The 23,472-nt window shown below is 37.4% G+C and overlaps 1 protein-coding gene across 1 annotated transcript in view; it reads left to right on the top strand.

Annotated features, from left to right (window-relative positions):
* DNAAF5 (dynein axonemal assembly factor 5) overlaps nt 1–23,472 on the top strand; it is a 1,078,404-nt gene that overhangs the window by 471,418 nt on the left and 583,514 nt on the right. The window contains exon 5 of the mRNA XM_044089685.1: nt 8,702–8,934. Coding sequence (XP_043945620.1) covers nt 8,702–8,934 — 233 coding nt within the window. The remainder of the gene's footprint in view (nt 1–8,701; nt 8,935–23,472) is intronic.

Raw genomic sequence — 23,472 nt, 5'->3', positions numbered from 1 at the left:
TATGCAGAGTTTGCTTCAGGAAGTCCCCCTGCGGGAGCAGCAAGAAGTTTGCGAGCTCCTCCCAGAGAGTCCCACTGAGGAGGTTCCTCTAAAACAGACATGCAAAAGGAGGCACCTGGACTCCCCTCTTGAGTCCTTCATCAAAGACACTGACTTGGAGGAAAGGTAAGGTTCCCCTCGATCAACCCCCAAGGATGTCTCCTTTGGAGACATCATGGAACTCCTTTGTCAGAGGGGGTGGGGTGGTCCACCCAAAAACCAACATCGGATGAGTCAGTGTTCCTAGAGGCATTCGGCACAGGCCCATCTACTTCCTGGGTGTCCCCTCCCACGGATCCACTTGTGGACCTCATTACATCTCGGGCGTGGAAGGAGCCAGACACCATGGAGCCCATTCCTAGATGTCCCAATAAAGTCTTAAGCCCCCTCATCAGACAGGAATAGCTGGAACAAGGGGTCCCCTGTGGATGACATGATGGTGGATGCTGCCACCAAAAAAGAACTCACTCAGGAGAGCTCTACAGTCCATCCTCCTGACCGGGAGTCCAGGACCATGGACCATCTAGGGAAGCGGGTGTATGCTTCAGCAACCTTTTCTATAAGGGCGCTGAACTACATGGCACACGTCATCCGACTGCAGCAAGACCTAGTAAAGGAGGTCACTGAGTCGTCCCTAGGGCCCATATCGCCAGAAAGCAAGAAGGTGTTTTCCACATGGATGGCCACTCTAAAAGCAGTAGTGAACATGTCCATGTGTCTTTTCTCCCATTCTATGGAGGGAGTCAATAGGGCGACCAGTTCAGGTGTTGCCATGAGGCGCCATACCTGGCTCCCACTGTGTCAGTTTTCGGAGCTCTTCAAGACGTCCTTTGCGAATGCCCCATATGATGGTTCTTCCCTGTTTGGGAAAACAGTTTGTGACACCGTGGTCCAGAGTGAGAAGGACAGGAAGACACTGTCTGCCATTGGGATCCACTTTTTGGCCCCTCAAAGATCCTTTTCAAGGAATCAGCGAAGGACAAAGAAGATGTGGTTCCAGAAATCTCAGTCCTGCTGGAACACTCAGGACTCACCTTTCCCCAGAGGCAGAGGGGGCTATGAAAGATGCCGCCCAAGAGGCAGAGGGGGTCCGAGGAATTTTGGGTTTCAAGAGCCTTTCTCAGACAGACCTGCACAGCAGCCATAAAGGGCTGCCCGACTGCTCATTTCTGGAGTTGGTTGTGGATTACCTTTCATTACACCCAGCAGCATGGGAGTCCGTAACATCAGACCGTTGGGTGTTGCAAATCATATCCAGAGGCTACTTCATCCCATTCACCAATACACCTCTCCCCTAAAACGCCTCCCAGATGTTTCACCTGTGCAAAAGGAGGCAGCAGCACTAGAAATAGACCAGCTGCTAAGAAAGCGAGTCACCCAACCCATCCCCCTAGACCAATCTGGATTGGGCTTTTATTCCAGGTTCTTTTTAGTGCCAAAGAAAACAAGGGACCTAAGACCCATTCTGGATCTATCCACCTTGAGCCTGTCACTAACCAAGGAGAAATTCTGGATGGTCACTTTTCAGTCTATTCTGCCCTATCTGCAGAAAAAAAAGATGGGATGTGCTCGTTCGACCTTCAGGATGCATACTACCATATCAGGATGGACAGGCGGTCCTGCAGGTTTCTCCACTTTTGGCTGGGAGCCAATCATTATCAGTTCAGAACCCTCCCTTTGGTCTCAACACAGCTCCCAGGGTGTTCACCAAAGTGATGGTGGTGGTAACGGCTTACCTGAGGCTTCAGGGAATTCAGGTCTAACCTTAGCTGGACTTTTGGCTCTTTGTGACCCCTACCAGGCTTCTACTATGCCGAGCCAGGGATTATTTCCTCTTATTAGCGAACAGTTTGGGCATCACCATCAATATCAACAAATCATCCCTGATTCCGGTTCAGGCTCTAGAATTCATTGGCATTCAGCTGGACACTATCCAGATGAAACTTTACATCATCCCAGAAAGGGTGCACAATCTCAGAGTTCATGTCTTGCACATTTTCCAAACTCATCTTCCTACAGCAGAGGCTGTTGTATGAGCATTGGGGTCCAAGGCAGCAACAATCACTCTCTTACCCCTTGCTCGCCTTCACATGCGAATCCTTCAGTGGACACTGGCAGCATAATGGTACCTATTAGATTTCCCTCTTTCTCATCCAGTCTGCATCTCTCGGGTTTGCAGGGACTCTCTTGATGGCGGATTTTTTTCCCCGATCTTGTCAGGGGATGTCAGTTTCTTCTGCCCCTTCCCAAAGCCACGGTGACCACAGATGCCTCCCAGCTGGGGTGAGGGGGCATTGCTTGGAAGGACTGGCCAAGGCACGTGGTCCCCTTCCAAGAGCAGTTTGCATGTCAATGTCCTGGAGATGAGAGTGGCACTTCTAGTGTTGCAAGCTCTCCATGCCCATCTTTCTCTAGGGACTATTGCGATACAGACGGATGACATGTCAGTGGTCTAATATATCAACAAACAAGGAGGAACCAGATCTTACCCCCTTTGTTGAGAAGCCATGAGAGTGTGGGAATGGGCAATTTCCACTGGCAGTTTTCTGGTGGCAACGCACATTTCAGGACGGTCCAACATTCTAGCAGACAGGCTCAGCAGGACTATTCTGATGCCTTATGAGTGGCCTCTGAATCCTTCAGCAATGGAAGAGATCTTTCTCAAGTAGGGTCGGCCTTGCTGCGATCTCTTCGCATCCCCTTCCAATGTGAAATGCAGTGAGTTCTTTGCTCTGAACCAAAGTCCCCAGAGACACTCTGGTACATGCTTGGGATCCCGATCTTCTTTATGCTTACCCTCCATTACCTCTCATTTTGAAATTTCTATAGAAAGCTCGCAGGCTGAGGAATACAGTAATCTTCATTGCCCCATTCTGGCCTCAAGTCTGGGTCCCTTCTCTTTGGTCTCACCTAGTAGTTCCACCATGGATCCTGAATCCGGTTCTGGATCTCATTTTGCACCCCTTGGAGATCTCTCATCCAGATCTGGACAATTTGAAGCTCACAGCTTGGCTGCTCCAGTTCCCTTGATTAGTAGGACTCCCGGTTTATCCTCTCCAGTGAAAACCATTTTGGTAGCAGCTCACAAGTCTTCCACTCACAGACTATATTGTAGTAAGTGGAAACGATTCTCTATATAGGCTTCTCAACAGGATTTAGATCCCTTTACAGCTCCCGTCTCAGCAGTCTTAGAGTTCTTGGCAGGGATTTTTCAACAAGGTGCCAGCTCTTCTACGGTTAAGATACAACTGTCTGCTCTTTCTAATTTCCATGTAGGGGAGAATATGTCTTTACTAGCCTCCTCTAGACTTTGCAAGACCTTCCTTAAGGGTACCTTTCTTTTAAGGCCTTCGGTGAAGGATCCCACACCCCCATGGGATCTCACTTTTATATTACAGGCTTTAGTCTCTCCTCCCTTTGATCCTGCACCCTCGATAGACTTGCAGTACCTGTCCTGGAAGACTGCCTTTTTGGTGGCTGTTATGTCTGCTAGGAGAGTGGGAACTTCGGGCACTATCTATCAAGGTTCTATACATGATTTTCCATAAAGACAGCGTCTCCCTGTGCACTAATCCATCCTTTCTTCCTAAGGTGGTGTCAGAAGCCAACATTAATCAAATTATTAATTTTCCCGTTTTCTTTCCTAACTTTCAGAACAAAGGTGAATATAAACTACACTTGTTGGATGTACACAGACAGTTGAGATTTTATCTGCACAGGACAAAGTCCTTTTGCAAATCTGACCAGTTATTTGTTTTATTCAAAACCCTTCTTAGGAAAGCCAGTTACCAAAGTAACCATTGCTCGTTGGATTTCCCAGTGTATCATTCAGGCTTATTCTGACAAAGAAATTTCCCCTACGGGTCAGGTAAAAGCACATTCCACCAGGTCCATGGCAACTTCAGTAGCTTTTTGGTCCAGGGTGTCGCTGGATGATATTTGTTCTGCAGCTACTTGGTCCTCATCTCATACCTTCATTTCACATTAGAAATTAGACATTGTATCCAGGAGTAGGGCATCCTTTGGCTCTGTGGTGCTCAGGAGTATTCTTCCATGTGGGCCACTCAAGTGTTAGTAGCTGGGGACTGTGTCCCACAGGTTGAAGATCAAATGAAGTCAACTACTTAAAATAAAGAAGTTATGTACTCACCATAACATTCCAGCTGAGTAATTGTACTTCATTTGTCTTCAACCATCCCCCCTTCCTTCCCCCTGACCTTGTCACTATTGCCCTAACCTTGTATTCAGGAGGTCCACACCATAGTGGCTCTCCCTGCTGTGCTTGGCTTAGGGATATTGGGGAACCTTTAGTGGTAAGGTCTCATTGGGTCTGGCTTATGTTTTATTAAACAGCAAACTCGATCTGAGGGAAGGAAGGAGACGGGGCATTATGGGTAAGGGGATGAGCTTGGAGCTTGGATCAGATGCTAGTGATGCGGCCATCTCTGATCCGTAAACCCATAGTTTACGGACAAATGAAGTACAACCACTCTGATGGAACGTTATGGTGAGTACATAACTTCTTTTTTTTAACATTGTTTAAAAGATATCAATTTTCCTTTAATATAAACTCAAAAAACAGATAATATTTTAATAATGTAATACCTTATTATTTATAAATAAATCTCTCATTATTTTTCCTATTTCATAAAATAAAAGGTACTTACTAGAAAGATAAATAGTGATAAAACACTTCTGTTATATCTTTAAAAGAACAATTATAATCCCCCCTCAGATATATTACAGACATATATAACACATTACTATGAATAACATCAATTAGAACTTAAAATTAATTTTATAAACCTTTATCCAATCAGCTTAAGAAATATTCATTTTAGATATATAATTTTATATTATAATATTTTATTCGTTGTGTCTGTAAGCAATATGCGAGAATCAACTAATGATAATATTTACTTCTTATCAGTGTTCAGCAATTTATTAATATATAAACTATTATCAGAGACTTAAGTAGTATGATTCACCTCTTATGGAAATTCCAATCATCATAAAGTCTGTTATTTATATATACATTTACAAAGCAAATTCTCACTTTATTTGTATAACATAAGATTAGAATTAACAAAATGCATTCATTTGCATCACACGACTATCTTATTTATTAGTTGCTAAAACTTTATCTGATAGTATACATGCACCAACATTAATTTTATTGTGTCTGTTTATTCAGTAAAGCATAATTTGATGTAACATTCTTAGTAATGTCAGTTTATTTGTTTGCAAGTATAAATTATATTACAATGACTAAATGTGATACATGTATAGAGTTGGCCTGAAATACAGGCTTCTTACAGTATATGTCAGAAACAACTGCAGTTGCAGTCAGTGTTTAAATTATTTGCACATATATAATGATGGCATTTTTATGATAATTCTTTATTAATATATTTAATACTTCTGTATGTGTTCATTAATTGCTATTTAAAAGATGTTTGTTTTATATTTATTAGCTACCTGTGTGTTTCTTTAAGGCTTTTAATTATCTAAAAGGTATCCTTTTAATAATGCACTTGCATCATAGGAGGGTTTCTGAGGACAACAGAAACCATTCCAGCTTGCACATACAGTGGGAATTAGGAAGGACTGTATTTTTTTTTAAACAAAGTCATTCTGTGCTCATGCGTGTTGCATTTAGTCCAAGAAGTGTGAGCTGTGTTGCTATTCCCGCCACACAACCCCTCCAAATATCTCACACACAGTTCAGCTACATTGCCTAGCAACTATGTCACTATTCACTTTGTCTCAAAATCAAAGAAAGAAAAAAGATAACACACTGCTTTCCACTGATTAAAGTGAAAACACAAAAAAAAACAAAGACAGGGAGAGCACTCAAACAATCCTGCAACATTATCATCTCACCAACACTGAATGTTCATCATGAACGACTAAGCCATTCTTCCACTCATTTTTCCATACTCACCACACCCCAACCATCCTCCCCCAACAAAGCGGCAGAGCAGTACAGCACAGAGCCACATCACAGGGAATAGTACAATATACAAAAAGCAAAGCAGAGAAAATAAGAAAAAGTATCTTTCCTTCCACATCATCACACATGCATCTAAACTGGTGTGATCAGACAAAACACAACAAGTAAATAAACAAAGCTTCAGGATGTCACACAGCAATTCCTTGCTTCATTATCACAGTATCTTTTGAACCACAACATTCCATTCACTTATACAAACATTTTGTTTGAATTAATTAAAATTAGTAATTTAAACAATGTTTTTTATTATGTAATACATATTGTTTGCTATTATTTAATTGTTAGTACTGAATATTTATGCATTATATTTTATACATTAACTGAAGCAAAAGAATCTGTATATTAACCTACACCTAGAAGAATAAATATTGTTACCTTTATGTTTTTTATAGAAGAATATATTAAACTTAGAATAATGGTTATAAAATTAACCAGTAGCACCTTATTTGATTAAACAAGTATTAGTATTTATTAAAAAGAAAAACTACTAATTATATAAAAATAAGATTCATTTACTTCTTCATATTGAGATCCTTTCAAATGAGTCTCTTCATTTTGCAATTGTAAAAGAACATGTTTTAGTTTATTCCTCAGTCCACAGTTCTGTTAAAATACTGTAATAAATAGTTTATAAAAACTGTATTAAATCAGCATTCATTCCAGTCATTTATTCAGTCATCATTATTTTTTTTTTATTTTCTCTTTTTGTCCATACATTTCTCTCTCTTCTTGTCTCTTCAAGGAAATCGTGTTCCATTCCATTTCTTCTATTTGATCCAAGGATTTATTTTTCTGAATAAAAGTTATAGCAGTCTCAAAATTGTCAAATATTTTTCTAACATCCAAAGTAAAAATTTTTAGTCTTGCAGGAAACAAAAGATGTACTATAATTTGCCTCTTGTTTAATTAAAGGTAAGAATTCTTTCCTTTTAGAAATGACCAGTGTGGTGTGGTCATTGTCAAAATTATTATACTGTCATTTATCTTGATAGGATAATTTGTCCAGGCTGTGTTTAAATTTAATTATTTGCCCTGGCTTGAAAGAAATCTAACTATGACTGACTTTGGTGAAGGATTTTTTTTTTGTCAAAGGAACAGCTAATGATCTGTGAGCCCTTTCATTTCAAAAAGATAATGATTCTGGTAAACTCAGTATTTTTGGCAGCCAGGAAGAAAAGAAATTAACAGCATTATCACCTTCTTGTCCTTCAGGAATACCAAAGATTCTGGCAATATATCTTCTGGATCTATTTTCTAAGTCATCCAGTTTAGTTAATAATGGATTGTTTTGCTTCAAAAGGAATTCTATCTGATTTTCACCCTCCAACATTCTTCCTTCTGTATCATTTACAGCATCTTCCATTCCTGATATTTGAACCTTTTGTTGTTTAATAATTTCATGCAGCTGTTTCATTCATTTTGTACATTCCTCTCTAAAATTATCCAGTTTATTGTCCATTTTTTCCATTTTGTGTAATTTTATTTATAGGCTGGTCTTGAGAAGTTCACTTTTTGTATAGCTCATCTCAAAGTATCTCTCCTTTCTGTTTATTTTTGACAGGAAACTATTTAAAAGGAGGAATAATTTTTATATAAAAAGATTCAAAATAAGTTCAGAAATAAAACTTCTCCAAATATGTGTGTGTGTGTGTGTGTATATATATATATATATATATATATATATATATATATATATATATATATATATATATATATATATATATATGGGTGTGTGTGTGTGTGTGCTTATAGTGTTTTAAAATCAATATTCCTGTCAGAAATATATCCTGAGTAGCAGAGCAGAAAAGAAAAGCCACTAATGTGGCACCATCTAGGCCACGTCCCCATTTTACTCTTTTTTTCTGAATCTTATTTTTTTCATAAATAAATGAGTTTCAGACTGGAAAACTGGCTCCAATGACTGCTTTGTCACAAAGCACCGTACTTGTGTTTGTGTACAATTTGTTACTATTGTTCTGGCTCCCAGTTTTCTAGTCCAGTTTTAAGATTTCTTATATGCTTTACTTACTAGTATTAATTTTGTAATTATAAATATTGTTTGGGATTTTTTTCAACAAGAACTGATTTGTAATGTGCTGTATTTTCAGTCTTAGAATCCTGTGCTATAGAATTCGAACAAGCAAGGAGTTATTTGGGATTGGTTTTCCTGTTTTGGTTTCTGATCAAAGGGACTACTTATCGATGATATGAAAATATGCATAGTGGCAGGCATCTGTCGTATTTATTTGTCTGTTTTTACTTTGAGTGCTTACATAGCTATATTTGTGCATAACATAGGGTCTATGTTAAAACAATGAAAAGTGTAAATATCAAATGCTCAGATGAGCGAAAACGCATATAATCAAAATCACTATTGTGGGGGGCTGTGCCCCCCACCCCCCCATAAAAATATATTCCAACTCCGAGATCACACTACAGTGAGGAAAGGGCACATTTTCTGATCTTCACTGTACCACGATTTCACAATATCGATGTCGCTTACCTGGGTTTTCGCTCAACCGTCCGGGCGTTCGATATTTACACTTTTCTTTGTTTTAACATAGACCCATTATACTATAGTTGTATATATTTTGTTGTTTCTTTCTGATTGTTTTGATTACTGATATCTGTTTTCTTACTTTTTTTCAGTAGAGAGACCAAGTCTGGGATGCCGAGAACTTGTTTTCAGGAATCTAACCAAAATCTTGCCAGCTATCAGCAATGATATTAGAGACTGGGTCGTTGGAACCAGGATTAAGGCTTCACAGCTTCTGGCAGTTCTCCTGCTGCATGCAGAAGATCACATCACGCAGCACATGGAGCTGATACTCACCACACTGTATTCTGCATGCTGTGATGAAGAAATGCAAGTTATTAGTAATGTATGTAGTCTGGGCACATATTAGCTTTCTGTAGGAAAAGAGTAATTACAGATAGCAGGCTGTTATCAGAATTTTTGTCAGTGCTACTTTTTTTCTCACAGTCCTCTTTTGACCCTTTGCACTATTTGTATTGCTGTCTGTTGCTCTGTCTGTTTCTCTTTCTGTCTTTAGTTTCTCCTCTGTAGATCTCCTTTACAAGTGTGTCATTACCACATTAGGGAGAGGGTCTTCTCTTTCATGTTGAGATTTGCATTGCTGGTGTTTATTATTTCTGTATTTGAGAGGCCAGAGAATATGTAGGGGAGTCAAACCTCGCATACTGCAAGCACTCCCAGAACTTTTGTTTATACTTTATGTGCCCCTTGGATGTCAAGTACATGCATTAGGTGCTGTATGCAGTGTTTAACTCTTGTGTGAAGAGTGAATGTTGTCACAGCGTTTTCACTGCCTGCAAGTGTGTAACATATCCCTTTCAGACTTATTTTTGGCATCTGGGTCAGATCTTGGTCCCCAGCACGGGCTGCTTCTGTTGTAGTAGACTCCTTCCCTTATGATGGAGAGTTTGACTTTGGCTGTTCTTCCAACCTCCTCCTGTCTAGTAACCACAGCTGTGGGTCTGGCTTTGAAAAGCAAGTCTTCAGCTTTGCAATCTGCCACTTTATTGTAGCACCAGACCTTTCAACAGTGATACTTAACTAAAATATCTTTTTAGTACAGATTAAACCATTTATTAAAGTTATTATAACATTAAATTTTATTAAAAATAGTAACTTTTATGATACCCAGATCCTTAAGATTGGTATAGGAGGTCATTCTTAAACAGTGCATTTATTTTCTATCTTTTAAGTTCTCAGTTTTTGGGAGAAGGTGATATAATGAAGATGAAAGTGATAACCAAAATCTCAGTTCTAATTTGTTAAGCTATAACCTTGGATCATGCTTTGATGTATTATGGTAGGTAGGTAGATTGTATACTTAGAACTGTCACGTGCTTCTACTTTTACAAATTGTTCACATACCTGTACCAACTCTGAATGTTTTTTGCAGCATGTCTTACATGTAATTCTTGTACTGGTATGTGTAGGGTCTTCAGCTTAATCTTTTCAGTAGTAATTCAGATGGTCCCCATCTTTTGCTGTCAGGGAACATTTGAACTGGTTCCTGGCAAACCATCCAGTTATTTTTCACTGTTTTAATATGTAAGATTGGAATTGTATATTAACGGCCATTCATTTGGGTTTATGCATTTTTCTTCAGACATGGGTTGTGAGATGGACTTCTCCATAAGCCTCCATACATGGCAGTGGTGGCTTTTTGAGCTTCCTTTTCTTGTAGTCTCAATACTTGAAAGCATATCCTTTTGGTTCTTTTTACTTCAGTCCATAGTTACTGTCTTGCCATCACTCCTTATCAAAGCACTGTTCTCATGTCTGATCTAAATTAACACACATTAAGTCTTTTGTCTTTTGCAAGCCTAAGTCTATTACCCTGCAATTTGTTAGTGCCACTGTTCTTTTGTAAGTGTCTGGTCCAAACTTTCAGGTACCATACAAGGATGTCTAAGCTGCTTTACAACCACAGTTCATGGGCAAGCTTGTCATTTGTCAGATTATTTTTACTGGCATTCTTTGGCCCAAGTACCTGTACTGTTTGAACATACCTTTATTTCTTTAGCAGCCATAGCCTGGGATACTGGCACAAGAAACCATTAGCTAGTGACCCAGATTTCCCTGATTTTGCCATCTCACATGCCAGGTAGAAATCTGACAAATCATAACATCAGGTCCATTGTATTCTCTGTTGTCTGTATTGCACTGGCTCAGTTGACACGTATCATGTGAGTATCATGACCCTCAAAGTACCTTCACTAAATTTACAGTCAGCTAAAAGAAATCATGTGGCAGGTGGTCAGTGCCTGCTGTATGTCCTGAGTCCAGCACCTCGTCTAGAGACATTACCATCTACCTTAGCTCCAGGTCTCCTTCGTTGGCTTTGACAGATTTATCTCTGCATTACTGGGGTAGTGTCTGCTGCTGACTGTGAAACATAGGATCCTTGCTTTGTTCCAGACCAAACATTCTGCTTTAAGTAGAAAGTTTCTAAAAGAGTCACTATATGTTTCTGTCTCTAGAAGGAACAAGATGAAATAATATTCTTTGTTGTTATCAGACTATGTTCGGAGTATTTGCTGACTGATTCATTGCACTTTTCTTTTTGCCAGCTTTGTTCAGCTGCACATGTACCATTTTTAATGGAGACTCAGAGAGAAAAGCTTGGATATTAAAAGAAAAAAATACATTAACAGTAAAAGAAGTACTTTAGGCCAAACAGCAGCAATAGTAAATAAAATCTGGGCTAAGTAGTGTAATTCTAGGATTAAGAGTAGTTATTATGTTGTACTTAAACATAAAAGGAATATCTGTTACCCTAAAATACTGAACTATGTTCTACATTAGATGCATTTTATGTGATATACTTAGAAAGTGTGAATATGTGCAATGCCTTTGCAGTGTAGTAGTGTCTGTATCAGAGTATATTCTTTCTGTGAGATTAGCTGGATGACCTTTAATAGTCAGGCTACCTTCACTTGGAAACCAAGACTTAATGGGTGATTCCCTAACTTCTTCCCTTGTGCTAATATGCTGAAAATCTGGAATTACCCAGATAGTATAGATGCAGCACATCTGAAGGCAGACTAAATGCAGTCCTTTCAGTCACAAATGGCAAGTAGAATGCTTCCTTACTAATCAGAATGCCAGATTCTTTTTGGTGGAGTTCCATCCATCTTGACCTTCTAGCACTTTTCTACTGCCCTATTGACCTGTCCCTTCTCCTGCTTCAGATGGCTGCAACCAATACCAGTGGTACTGAGAGTCAATTCAAGCTATACTAGGCTATTATCTATGATAACTTAGCTTTTTTCATGGATGCTCCACACCCCTATTCCTTTTGAGCCTGCTGTGCTGGGGACATAGCTGCATTCTTCCCCATAACCAGGCCTACTGTGCTGCATGTGCTCTTCTTGGCACAAATAAACACCCTTATGTTCTGTACTTGATAGAGCACTGGTCTCTCCAGCAGCTAAAGCTCATGCATGGAGACAAGGATAGATAAATTGACCATTGCTGCTCATTTACATCCATCCACAGTGAATTCCACCACCACCTAGGTGCTTTAGTTTAATCCAGGTCTCTGGAGCTGCATTTAGTGTTTTGTCTCTTTGTTCCACAGTATTCAGTAAAAGATATTTCAGAACCTATTTGTTAATTGCATTCCAGTTTTATGAATGTCTCTTACATTTAATGTGAGAAGCATGACAAAATACATTGTTTACAATAGCACTAAATTTGTCTACCTGTTAATAACTTCAGCTTCTGTTTCAGTAAAACACAAACTCACATCTTGTAGTGTCAGAGTACTTGAATAATGAGCATACAATGTAAACAAGTAGTTTAATACTTTACTTTTCATTTGTTTTGTTTCTGTGTAGTATAAATACAATAATTTTGCTAGTTCTGACTACATTACACTTTACTAAAGGACTGCTGATGATCAGCTATTGAGAAGTACTTTCTTGTGTCTTTTTTTCTGGATTATTTGTGCTGCTTTACCTGATGACCATCAAGCCTCACCCTCCCTATTGAGTCTATTTGTACCCCCATATTGAGCACAGAGGCAAGAAACTACTAGACATACTATCATCTAGGCAGCCATGTAGGTGATTTGTGCCTCACTGGTATCCCAGCAATGATGGTGTATCTAATAAGGCTATATCCCTTCCCTGGTGACTGAAGTGAGCATTAGTCTCACTGTGGACATCCTGTGCCCTTCTCATGTGTGTTTGCATTCACCCACATGATTATGAGGACTGCTGTGACCAGCTTAGGATCATCCAGCTTCCATTATTACACCACCACGAACTAAAACTGTAAATTCAAGAGAAAACACGAGCGGAGATGAAGTTTTAAAAATGTATTCACAACTTAAGCACTTTTGTCTATAATATCCCGGACTTCTTCAGAATCTGATTCTGAAGAAGTCCTGGATATTACAGATGAAAGCGCTTAAGCTGTAAATAAATTTTTAAATCTTCAACGCCACTCATGTTTTCTTTTGGATTTAAAGCTTCCATTCTTAGTTATGTGTGTTATGGCACCGTGTAGTCTATCACTTGCATGGTGCCAGATTGGCTGACTCAGGCTACCACTTCCTCCTTCACAGGATGGGTGAGTTGATGTTTGTTGCTCTCTCCCACCTGCTTCCATGATGGGCGAGCTGGTGTTGATTGCCCACTCCCACCCTCCTCTTGCCCACCTTTCCAGCCCACAAGCCACTATTTGAACTGTGGTCACCTGTTTTGTCATCAATGCTTTATCCTTCTGTGCCACTGAGTCTTACTTGCAGTTTAGTACAGAGGGTTAAGGTTACCAGTTCCTAAACAACTTAAATTTGTTGTCCTGGGTTTGATTCTTTCACTCTCCATTTTCCTACTGTGTGATTCTGTGCTCCCAGGCCTGCAGTGAAAATAGTCCTCAGCCCAGCTGGACAGCACAGTTAGCAAAGCATATAAATGAAAAATAAATAAATAACTCTGAAGAGCTATGACAAGTTTGCAACAAAAAAACCTGTATAGTACAAATATTAGTGACAGTTACCTTAATTTAAATCTTTAATTTTATGACCTCAGAAATGTATAGTACCGTGAAAAATGTATTTATGTATTGTAATTGCTGAAATATCCATCTAACTGATAAGTAAAATGCTAAGATAGTGCAAGTTTGCTTTAATGTTCTTTGGGGCAGGTGTGTGTCCCCTGCACCCCTTCATGTGGCCTCTGCACCCTAAACATGCAGACATCAAGACTATGCTCACTAAGAGTAAAGCAGACATCAAAGCTCTGCTGCCTACAAACAAAAGGAATACTTGATTTCATCTGTGAAGTAGCTTGAACTCATTTGGTGTGTATAGTTTTTATTTATTTGTTTATTTATTTATTCATTCGCTCTTTTATTTATCTATTTTTTGTTTGTTTTGTAGACTGGGTTATGTAAATCAGTGAATGCGGTCCTCCTGTAAAAACAGTCCTATTGCAATTTTTAGTGCATTTTTGTTTCAGAAAAATATTTTAGTAGTAGTTATTTTAATTGAATTTTCCCATGAATGGGTTTGGATGTACAAGCCTCATAATTCTAAAAATTATAATGTGATAGAGCAGATGACTAAACAAAGAAAAAAGTAAACAGTCTAAATATTATTAGTTGACCCAAACCACTGCTTATGAAAACACAGTGTATCTGACTAAACACAGAAAAATTAAGTTGTAATGATCCAAACCACTGTAAATTAGCATACGGAAATGATTTTTATCAAATACAAAACCCAGTGAAAACTGCAACTGTACATCACAAACTCATCTACTTAAAAAAAAGTTACTTTTTTTTCTGTCTCTCTCACAACTTACACTTTACCTGCCAAACACAAAAGCAGAAAGTTTTGGCAGTGACTTTACTGTGTGGTCTCCATGTTGTTTTCATCTCTGACGCCTCAAGCAATTCCTTTTAGAATAATTATTTAGTGAGCTCCCCCATTGTTCCCTTGATTTTATTTTACTAACTCCATGATTGCACACCAGTGATCAAAGAGCAAACTTGTAAATAAATAGTTGTAATCAACAGCAACAACATCAAAAATACAAAAAAAAAATACAGCACGAGCAAAAATTGATTGAGTGAATGGATGCTTAAGTAATCTTTTTGTTGAAACAGATTTCAAGGAAATGCATGACTCCTAGCATGTAACCCTAAAAACGTGCCATAGGAATGGTTTGCGGTTAGAAGTTTGAGTGTCAAATACTCAACTAGAGCAAGTCCAAAAGGGAACACTCACATTCAGAATCCCAAAGACTGGCAATACCAAATGCCCAATTTCGCCCCCATTCCAGACCAATATTCAGACTTGCTCCAGTGCCTAGAATGGTAGGGTGTTTTAAGATTCAAGGTATTTTTTGGTATTGCCTGTTTTCGGCATTCCTTGTTTCTGTAGTCCTTTGTAGTCATTGAGCTAGTTGAGTATCCATTTCTTGGCTTTGTAATAGTAAACCTATAAGAATAGGTGAAGTTATGTTTGTCACATTACGGTACCTAATGCCAGTCTTCTCACCACCACCTCATAATGCTATTGAATTTGTTGCTATAGTCTTTTTCTGGACTGCACCTTTGAAGTAAGAGAGCTGTTCACATACTTTCTATCAACTGCTTTTATCTTTATCACTTTCCCCTTTTTCTTTTGACCAAGGGACACTGGTTTACCATTATTTAGAAAAGACAGATTGGTTGTACAAAGGTAGAAGTCCAATGCTTTCATTAGCTCTCAGCAAGCAAACATTCATTTTCTTATGGTGTTTATATTAAACCAGTCAGTTTACCTCCATCAAAGTTTGTTTTTTGCTTCCTTGACATTCATAAAACCTTGCATCCTTTCATAGTCTTATATCTCATTACAACCAAGTGCAACTCCAAGCGTTTCTGTAGTTACCTCCTACTGACACCTCTAGGTGTCAAATATTGCTTGTTCATATTTCCATTAACAATTCCAAAATCATGCTACATACAAGGTGTCAGAAGATATGTTAAAGCGTACACAGTGGCAAACACAATTCTATTGCTATTTGACCTCTGTCTGTTGCAGCTAAAGAGATATTGAATATTATTAGTATACTGTTTATTTGTAGTGTAATAATTTTCATATTTCTATATCTCTTCATTCAGGTAACACTGACAGAATTGCATAGCCTCATATGAAAGCTCACAGCTGTATGATGAAAATCCTGCTGGCAGTATGTGTCTTGCCTGAATGTTTACAGAGATATCATACGCTGTTAATACAAAATTACTATTCACTGCCTTTATTTTGGCTTACAAAATCCAATTTAGAATGAATGCCACTAATGTAAAGATTAATTTATCCTGAATATTTTGCCATTACAGTTTGCTAGCAGCACTTGTGGTTCCAGAAATATGAGTAGTTGTTTGAACTGTTAGGGTGATAACTTCATTTTTTTAAAGGCTTAAGCCACACTCACTGGGAGTTAACAAGTACACACTCAAAATAGCTGTACTGGACATTAGCACTAGAAATCACTTTATTGTACTTATGAATGTTAAAAATATTCACAAAGCTGAGTAAGAACTTTGTTTAGCAATCAACCTTATAAATTACAGAAAACTGTTGTTTTTAGATGGATAATACAACATAAAAATAAATTAATCCACCCCTTGGCTAACTAAAGCAACTATTACACTCGTGCATCTCTGAGATAAAGCTTGGAAGCGTTACCATAAAACTAAAATACCCAACACCCTTACTGAGTATAAGCAATTTCATAATAAAGTGAAAAAACAAATTGCTTTAGACCAAAAGTCCTACTACTCCAAGCTTCAAAGCAATCATAGATGTAACCCCTAAAAATTTTGGAACAGTATATCCGCTCTTCTCTCTCCTGGCAAAAAAGACAATCCTTGCCCTGACTCTAACTCTCCAGATCATATCTTAGCTACCCAATTCAACTCTTTCTTTATTGACTCAATAGCCAAACTCACCACATCATTCTCCAATAACACTTCTACTCCACCCTCATCCCACACCCTCAACTCTAGTCCCACTGACATTAACACTACTCATCTCCCCCCTTTACCATACAACCCATCTCTCTACACACCATAAAAAACTTCTACTAAAACTAAAACCATGCTTTTATGCCCTAGACAACCTTCCATCTAGCTTTCTCAAGCTAGCTGCAGATGACATAGCCCTTGCCATCACCATACTTATCAACCATTCAATCCAAGAATCCTGTGTACCTCTCCTGTGGAAGAAAGCATTCATCATTTCGCTCCACAAAGAAGGCAACAATACTGAAATCTCCAACTTCCGTCCTATAGCCATCCTGTCCCCTATCTCAAAAGTCCTTGAAAAATGCATACACTTGAAACTCATTCCCTACCGCCTAGAGAATCATTTTTTTTTCTCCAAGTCAACATGAATTTAGACCTGGACATAGCACTACCACTGCCCTTCTCTCCTTCCTTGACATCATCAACCATGCCCGAGACACTGGCAACATTGTGTCTACCCTTTTCCTAGAATTATCAAAGGCTTTCGATATTGTTTCCCACAAACTTCTCTTGTACAAACTATCTCTTCTCAATCTCTTCCCCTTCTATCTTAACTGGTTTTCCAGTTACCTTTCTAATAGACAACAAGCCATCAAGTGGAACATTAGTACCTCTTCCTTCCTTCACACTCCAACAGGAGTTCGACAAGGCTCTATACTGGGTCCCTTACTTTTTAATGTCTTCATTAATAATTTTCATCAGTGCATTCCTAATGCCAAACTTGTCCAATGTGTGGACGATTCCACCATAATTTGCTATGCTCAGTCTCTCCCCAAACTCATGCAACTAACACAAGATGCCTTCCCCTGTACTGAGTGTTGGATGTTGAATAATCACCTTGCTCTCAATGCATCCAAAACCAAAATCATGATATTTACCCCATCTAAAAACACCTCTGTCGATAAAAATTTCTTCTCCATAGTCAGTCAGAATAAGATTCCCATTGAAATAGTCTCCCATACAAAACTTCTAGGTGTTATTATTGATGAACATTTAAAGTTTGACATTCATATACAAACTAGTATTAAGAAAACACACCAAAAGCTCAGAATGTTGTATCGTCACAGCTGTAATCTCACTCCCTCATCCAAACATCTACTCTCTATTTCCTACCTCATCCCCTCTCTCTTGTATGGAGCCCCTCTCCTCACCAACCTTCAATCCTCCCTAAAGTCAAAACTGTTATCCTGCTACAATAAAATCTCTAAGTTTGCTACTGGAACCAAATCCTCCTCCCAGCACTGTGAATGCACTCCACTCCTTGAACTGGTTGGAATTCCCCCACTATCTCGCTTACATTCAACTGCTAACTGCTCACAAATTCATTTTCAAACCCTCTAACTGCCCTTCCCTTTCCTCCATACTCAAATTGCATTACAAATTTATTTTCAGTGATTTCCCATGACATTGGGTTGGAGTGGTTTGGTAGGAGTCTGGATAAACACAGTGACATACATCAGGTGAAGAGAGGCCTACTGGTTGATATGATGCAAATTGTACTGGAGAACAACTACATAGGGTTTGAGGATGAATTTTACAGACAATCTACTGGGGTGGCTATGGGCGCTAAATGTGTGCCAACATATGCCAATCTAGTCTTAGCTGAATGGGAGGAACAATTTGTGCTGGAATCTGAATATAGATCCAGGTTGATCATCTATTTGAGATTGTTGGATGACATCCTGTTCCTTTGGAAAGGCACTCGGGATGAAGTAGAGGATTTTATAAAATATTTAAACAATGCCACCTCATTTTTGAAATTCACATACAATGTTGACAGCAAGACGATAGATTATTTGGATTTACGACTATACATTAATGACGGAGGAATAGAATCCAATTTATATAGGAAGAAAACTTACAGTAACTCATTTTTACATTATGACAGTTGTCATCCCCACTATGTTAAGAAGAACGTGGCCAAGGGACAGATGATTAGGGTGTCACATATTGTCAGTGAGGACAGCAAATTTATTGATGAAATGGGGGTTTTTAGGGACCTGTTTGTCCAAAGGGGTTACCCTTTGTACAAGCTACTATGCTTCAACATGATATCACTAGGAGAAGGGCTACTGATTTTATCCCCATTTTGAATGACACACAAAGGACAGTTGACAACAATAAAACAAGAATCACTAAACAAAATAACAAAAACATCCCAACTGGAATGGTTTTACAGCATAATTCTCTAGCCATGGAAGTTAAAAATATTATTCAAAGGACATGGGAAGATATAGTCCCTACATACTTGCATGACACACTAGGCAAAACTCCTCTTTTCATTAACAGTAGAGGTTTAAATATTAAGGAGTGCTTAGAGAGAACACCGACAACTTTTGGCCAAAGACCTGCTAAGATGGCTAAGTGCGGTAGTTGCAAAGCATGTAGATACATCAATGATGGTCCCTGTGTCTCTGTGGGGAATTTCAAGAGGACCCTGAGGAGCCCAGGCTATTGCAACTGCAACACTAACATGGTAATTTATGTGGCCACCTGTCTTTCTTGTCCAGCATTTTATGTAGGCATGACCACTAGAAAGTTGAGATACAGAATACTAGAACATTATAGGAACATTAAAAATAAGAAATCTATTAACTCACTATACAACCATACAAACAATTGTCCCAATTTTAGGAAATTTTTATTTTTTGTTATAGACAGGCTTTGTACAAGAGAGTTTGGAGGAGACTACAAAACTATTCTAGGGGTTAGGGAATGCCTTTGGCAGATTCGACTAGATGCCAGTAATGCCCCTGGCATCAATGACACCCTATCCCTAGCTTGTATATTAAAACACAAGGCAGCGTGTATTTAATACATTTGAACAATTATTTATTATTTCTTTTCAATTTTGGTTAATATATGTAGGGATCATGTTTATTATTATTATTTTTTATGATTAATTTTACTGTTATTTTATTCATGTTATATTTCATTATTTTTTATTTTTTATACTTTATTACTTTTTATTAACAAATTCATGCTTGAATAAGAAACAGTAGGACTTGTATTATCACCTTATTACCATATACTATTGCGTACTGTGTAAGGAAGGATTGATTTCTGAAGATTATACAAGAAGTAGTTTAATGGACAGCCACAGGGTTAATTCTAAAAAGGTTGTGAGATGTTGCACTCATTGTATTTAATTAGACTTGATTACACTGATGATTGCAAGGTGTATATAAAGATCATGATTGAATTTGTAGACTGACTCTGAAGATGCCCTACCAGGGTGAAAGCGCTTAGTCAGTGAAGTTTAGTACTACTTTTAATAAAGATTGGTGATTTTTTCCGGGCAATACCAGTGTGCTTTTTTGTTATTACTCAGGTCCAGTAACCAGAACCTCAAAGTGTACAAACCCTTAAGCGCACCTGGGCAATTTCTCCTATCTTTCGCTCTTGCTTGTCTGTGAAATTCACTTCTGCCCCCCCCCCCCCCCATTCGAATCACCGAAAACTACTCGGCCTTCAAGACCATGCTCCATTCCCATCTCTCTTCTCACTGGGAATTCTGATGCTGTCACCCCACCTGACCCCTCTATATCGTTTCTGCTCCCCCATCCTTTTTTGTCTCCTTTCTCAGAACCCAACCTAGTGACTCCCTTCATTTCATTTCTACTCCCTGTCCCTTTTTTCCTTTCTCATAACTTAGTCTATTCACCTTTCACTTTTGTACTCCCCCCCCCCTCTAATTCTTCCTCCCTCTCACCTCATGAAACTTTGAGTGCATAAATGCCTGCACTCCAGATTATACTCATGTATTCCAAAATACTTATGTTTTAATTTCATTCAATGCTATGTTACACCTTGCTCAAATGTTATTCTGTCTTCTATATTACTGTGTTGTTCAAATTTTATTTTTCTGTCTTCTGTATTACTGTGTTTTAGTAGTTTTTGAAAATTGTATTGTATTTGTTAACTTTGTTGATATTAGCTTTGTGATAATTGTATATGAAGCTTTTCTCCCCGGGCCTCCATTGAAAAAGGGCTCATTCTGGCCCAGTGGACTTTCCCGGTTAACAAACTGCAAATAAAAATAAATAAAAGAAAATAAAAATCAGTTAATACAAAACGAGTGGGCAGCACAGATCACTTACAAAATAAACTCCTTCAGTTTTAATATGCTTATACTGATATAGTTGTAATACAGATCACTTACAAAAACAAACTCATTCAACTTTATTATTGTTACACTGGTGTTATTTTACTTTAGCTGCTACCTCAAAATTCGTAGTACTTGTCAGTGGTTATGGGTAGTTGTATTGATTTTTACATACGTAGCTTACTACAAATCAGTCATAAATTATTCAATAAGTAGGTAAATAACTCAGGCAAGCGTCGACAGAGTGAGAAATAACATCCAATGTGTAAAAAATCCAAGCAATCCGGTCTGCTGAAACAGATAAATCAGTTTATTGCACAGATGAACCACGATAAGCGCTTTCACTAACTAGTAGCTTCTTCAGATCACAAACAAAAGGCACAATAGCCATGTGCTTTAAATATCTGCATGTTAATTAATCAACCAACTTTTAAAGCAGAAGCGCCATAAAACAAAATTTGAAAACTAAATATATAAACATAGTATCATTGACATCTAAAATAGACAATAGTGTATACATATTCTATTGAAAATTAAAAATTTAAAAATAACTTCATTCCATAAAGAATGTAAAAACATATTATAAGCAGCATACTATCAAGTATAAAGGTAAATGCAGCCTAATACATAAATGCATGTGATAGTCATATCTAGAAGTATAGAGCTAAAAACCTTAACGAAACTGCAATGTGAAATAACTAGGTTACCCAGAAAAAATGTATATGTGCAAGTATCAAAATACATTAAAATCTAAATCTAAAAAATATCAGAACTTAGTATGGTTTTAGGTTACTAAGGTTTTTAGCTCTATACTTCTAGATAATTTATTCTTCTATTTATTTATTTATTTATTAATGTATCTATTCTTGTACATATGCACTCATATTTTATATCTAGATATATATATTTATTTAGACACTACACTTATATATATTTTTTTTATACAGATGCAGATATACATTCATGTACTGACTTTAGTATAACAAGTATCACTTTGTTTGAAAACAGTTCCCTCGATCTGTATATGACTATTTTTTTATTGTTAGTTATCATGTTTCTGATGGTATCTACTTTGCTTAGTTTATAAGTTGCCTTGCATTACTACTTGCATGTATTAAGGTTTTATTTAATATGACTATCACATGCAATTTTTAATTTTCAATAGAATATGTATACACTATTGTCTATTTTAGATGTCAATGATACTATGTTTATATATTTAGTTTTCAAATTTTGTTTTATGGTGCTTCTGCTTTAAAAGTTGGTTGATTAATTAACATGCAGATATTTAAAGCACATGGCTATTGTGCCTTTTGTTTGTGATCTGAAGAAGCTACTAGTTAGTGAAAGCGCTTATCGTGGTTCATCTGTGCAATAAACTGATTTATCTGTTTCAGAAGACCGGATTGCTTGGATTTTTTACACATTGGATGTTATTTCTCACTCTGTCGACGCCTGCCTGAGTTATTTACCTACTTATCTATCTGTTTATAAGCAAGCGTGCTGTGGCAGTAACCAGTATTTTTATTTATATTCTAACGTTGTTTATAAATTATTCAATGCTTAGTAAATACAAAACATTATTACTGATTACTAATAAAACAGAAATATAGCAGAATAATTATAAGTTAATAGTTAAATACTAGGTTATCAGATGACATATGATGAACTGAATAGTTTGTGCTGGTAGAATAATTGATTTTTAATAATTTGTGGAAATGCCCAAGGACAAAAAAACAAGCCTAGACAATAACCAGAAGTCATATTCAAACCCATGATCTTTTATCTGTGAAATTAAAACTTTAATCATTACTCTAACCCTCCTGGATAGAGTATGACGTACATATCATAATAACAACAAAGTATTACAAGTATACTTAGCACAATATTTGTGAGGCTGAATTGCTGCATCCAATGAAGTGGAAATGTGTTTGATAATATATATATTTTTTTGCAGACCACATTACCCAGACATAGTTGAAACATTAATAAATCCAGAAAAAAGCACTACAGTTGCGAGTCCACAAACCAATTTATTCCAAATGCAAAACACAAGTACAATTTAACGCTTTTGTCAATGCCAGTTGACTTCATCAGAATAACCCAATAAACATAAAAAAGTATTTAAATAGTATAAGCTTAGCAATGATTGGCTATTACACCTCACACATTTAAAACTTGTTTTAAAAAGACATTTACAAAATTTTCAAACAATACAGAAATATGCATGCTTTAAAAAACAAAATATCTTGCTTAGTTTAAGCAGTTTGCCACAAGAAAGCATTACATTAATTTAAATTTGCAATACAGAAACAGATGTTCAAATACTTTTATGTTATTTATATTACATAGACACATTTAAACCTGTGAAGGACATTTAAACAAGTCTGCCTTTTCTTTCAGAATAGGTAATATAGTCAAATGGTCATTCAACCCAGGGGGGGGGGGGGTTGCTGCTAATCTTAATTGCCACAAAAGTTCTTTCTTGTTCAGGACATTTTGCCAATCTCCACCCCTAACATCAATATTCACTACATCTAATATGGCAAATTTAAAGCCACTGTAATCCACACAGTGGGTACTATGCTTATACAAAGCATTTGTTTCCTTTTTATTCTTTATATCATTTAGATGTTCATATATTCTAGTTTTAAATAACCTTTCTGTCTTCCCAATATAGAAGGATATATGGGAATTACACGTTGTAATGTATACCAGTTTACTTGAATATCAATTACCCCTTCTTAGGTAAACTGTATT

Source organism: Protopterus annectens, chromosome 12.part0, assembly GCF_019279795.1.
Source record: "Protopterus annectens isolate FY-2018-M chromosome 12.part0, PAN1.0, whole genome shotgun sequence".
NCBI classification, from domain to species: domain Eukaryota; kingdom Metazoa; phylum Chordata; order Ceratodontiformes; family Protopteridae; genus Protopterus; species Protopterus annectens.
This window is presented reverse-complemented; position numbering and strand designations above follow the sequence as displayed.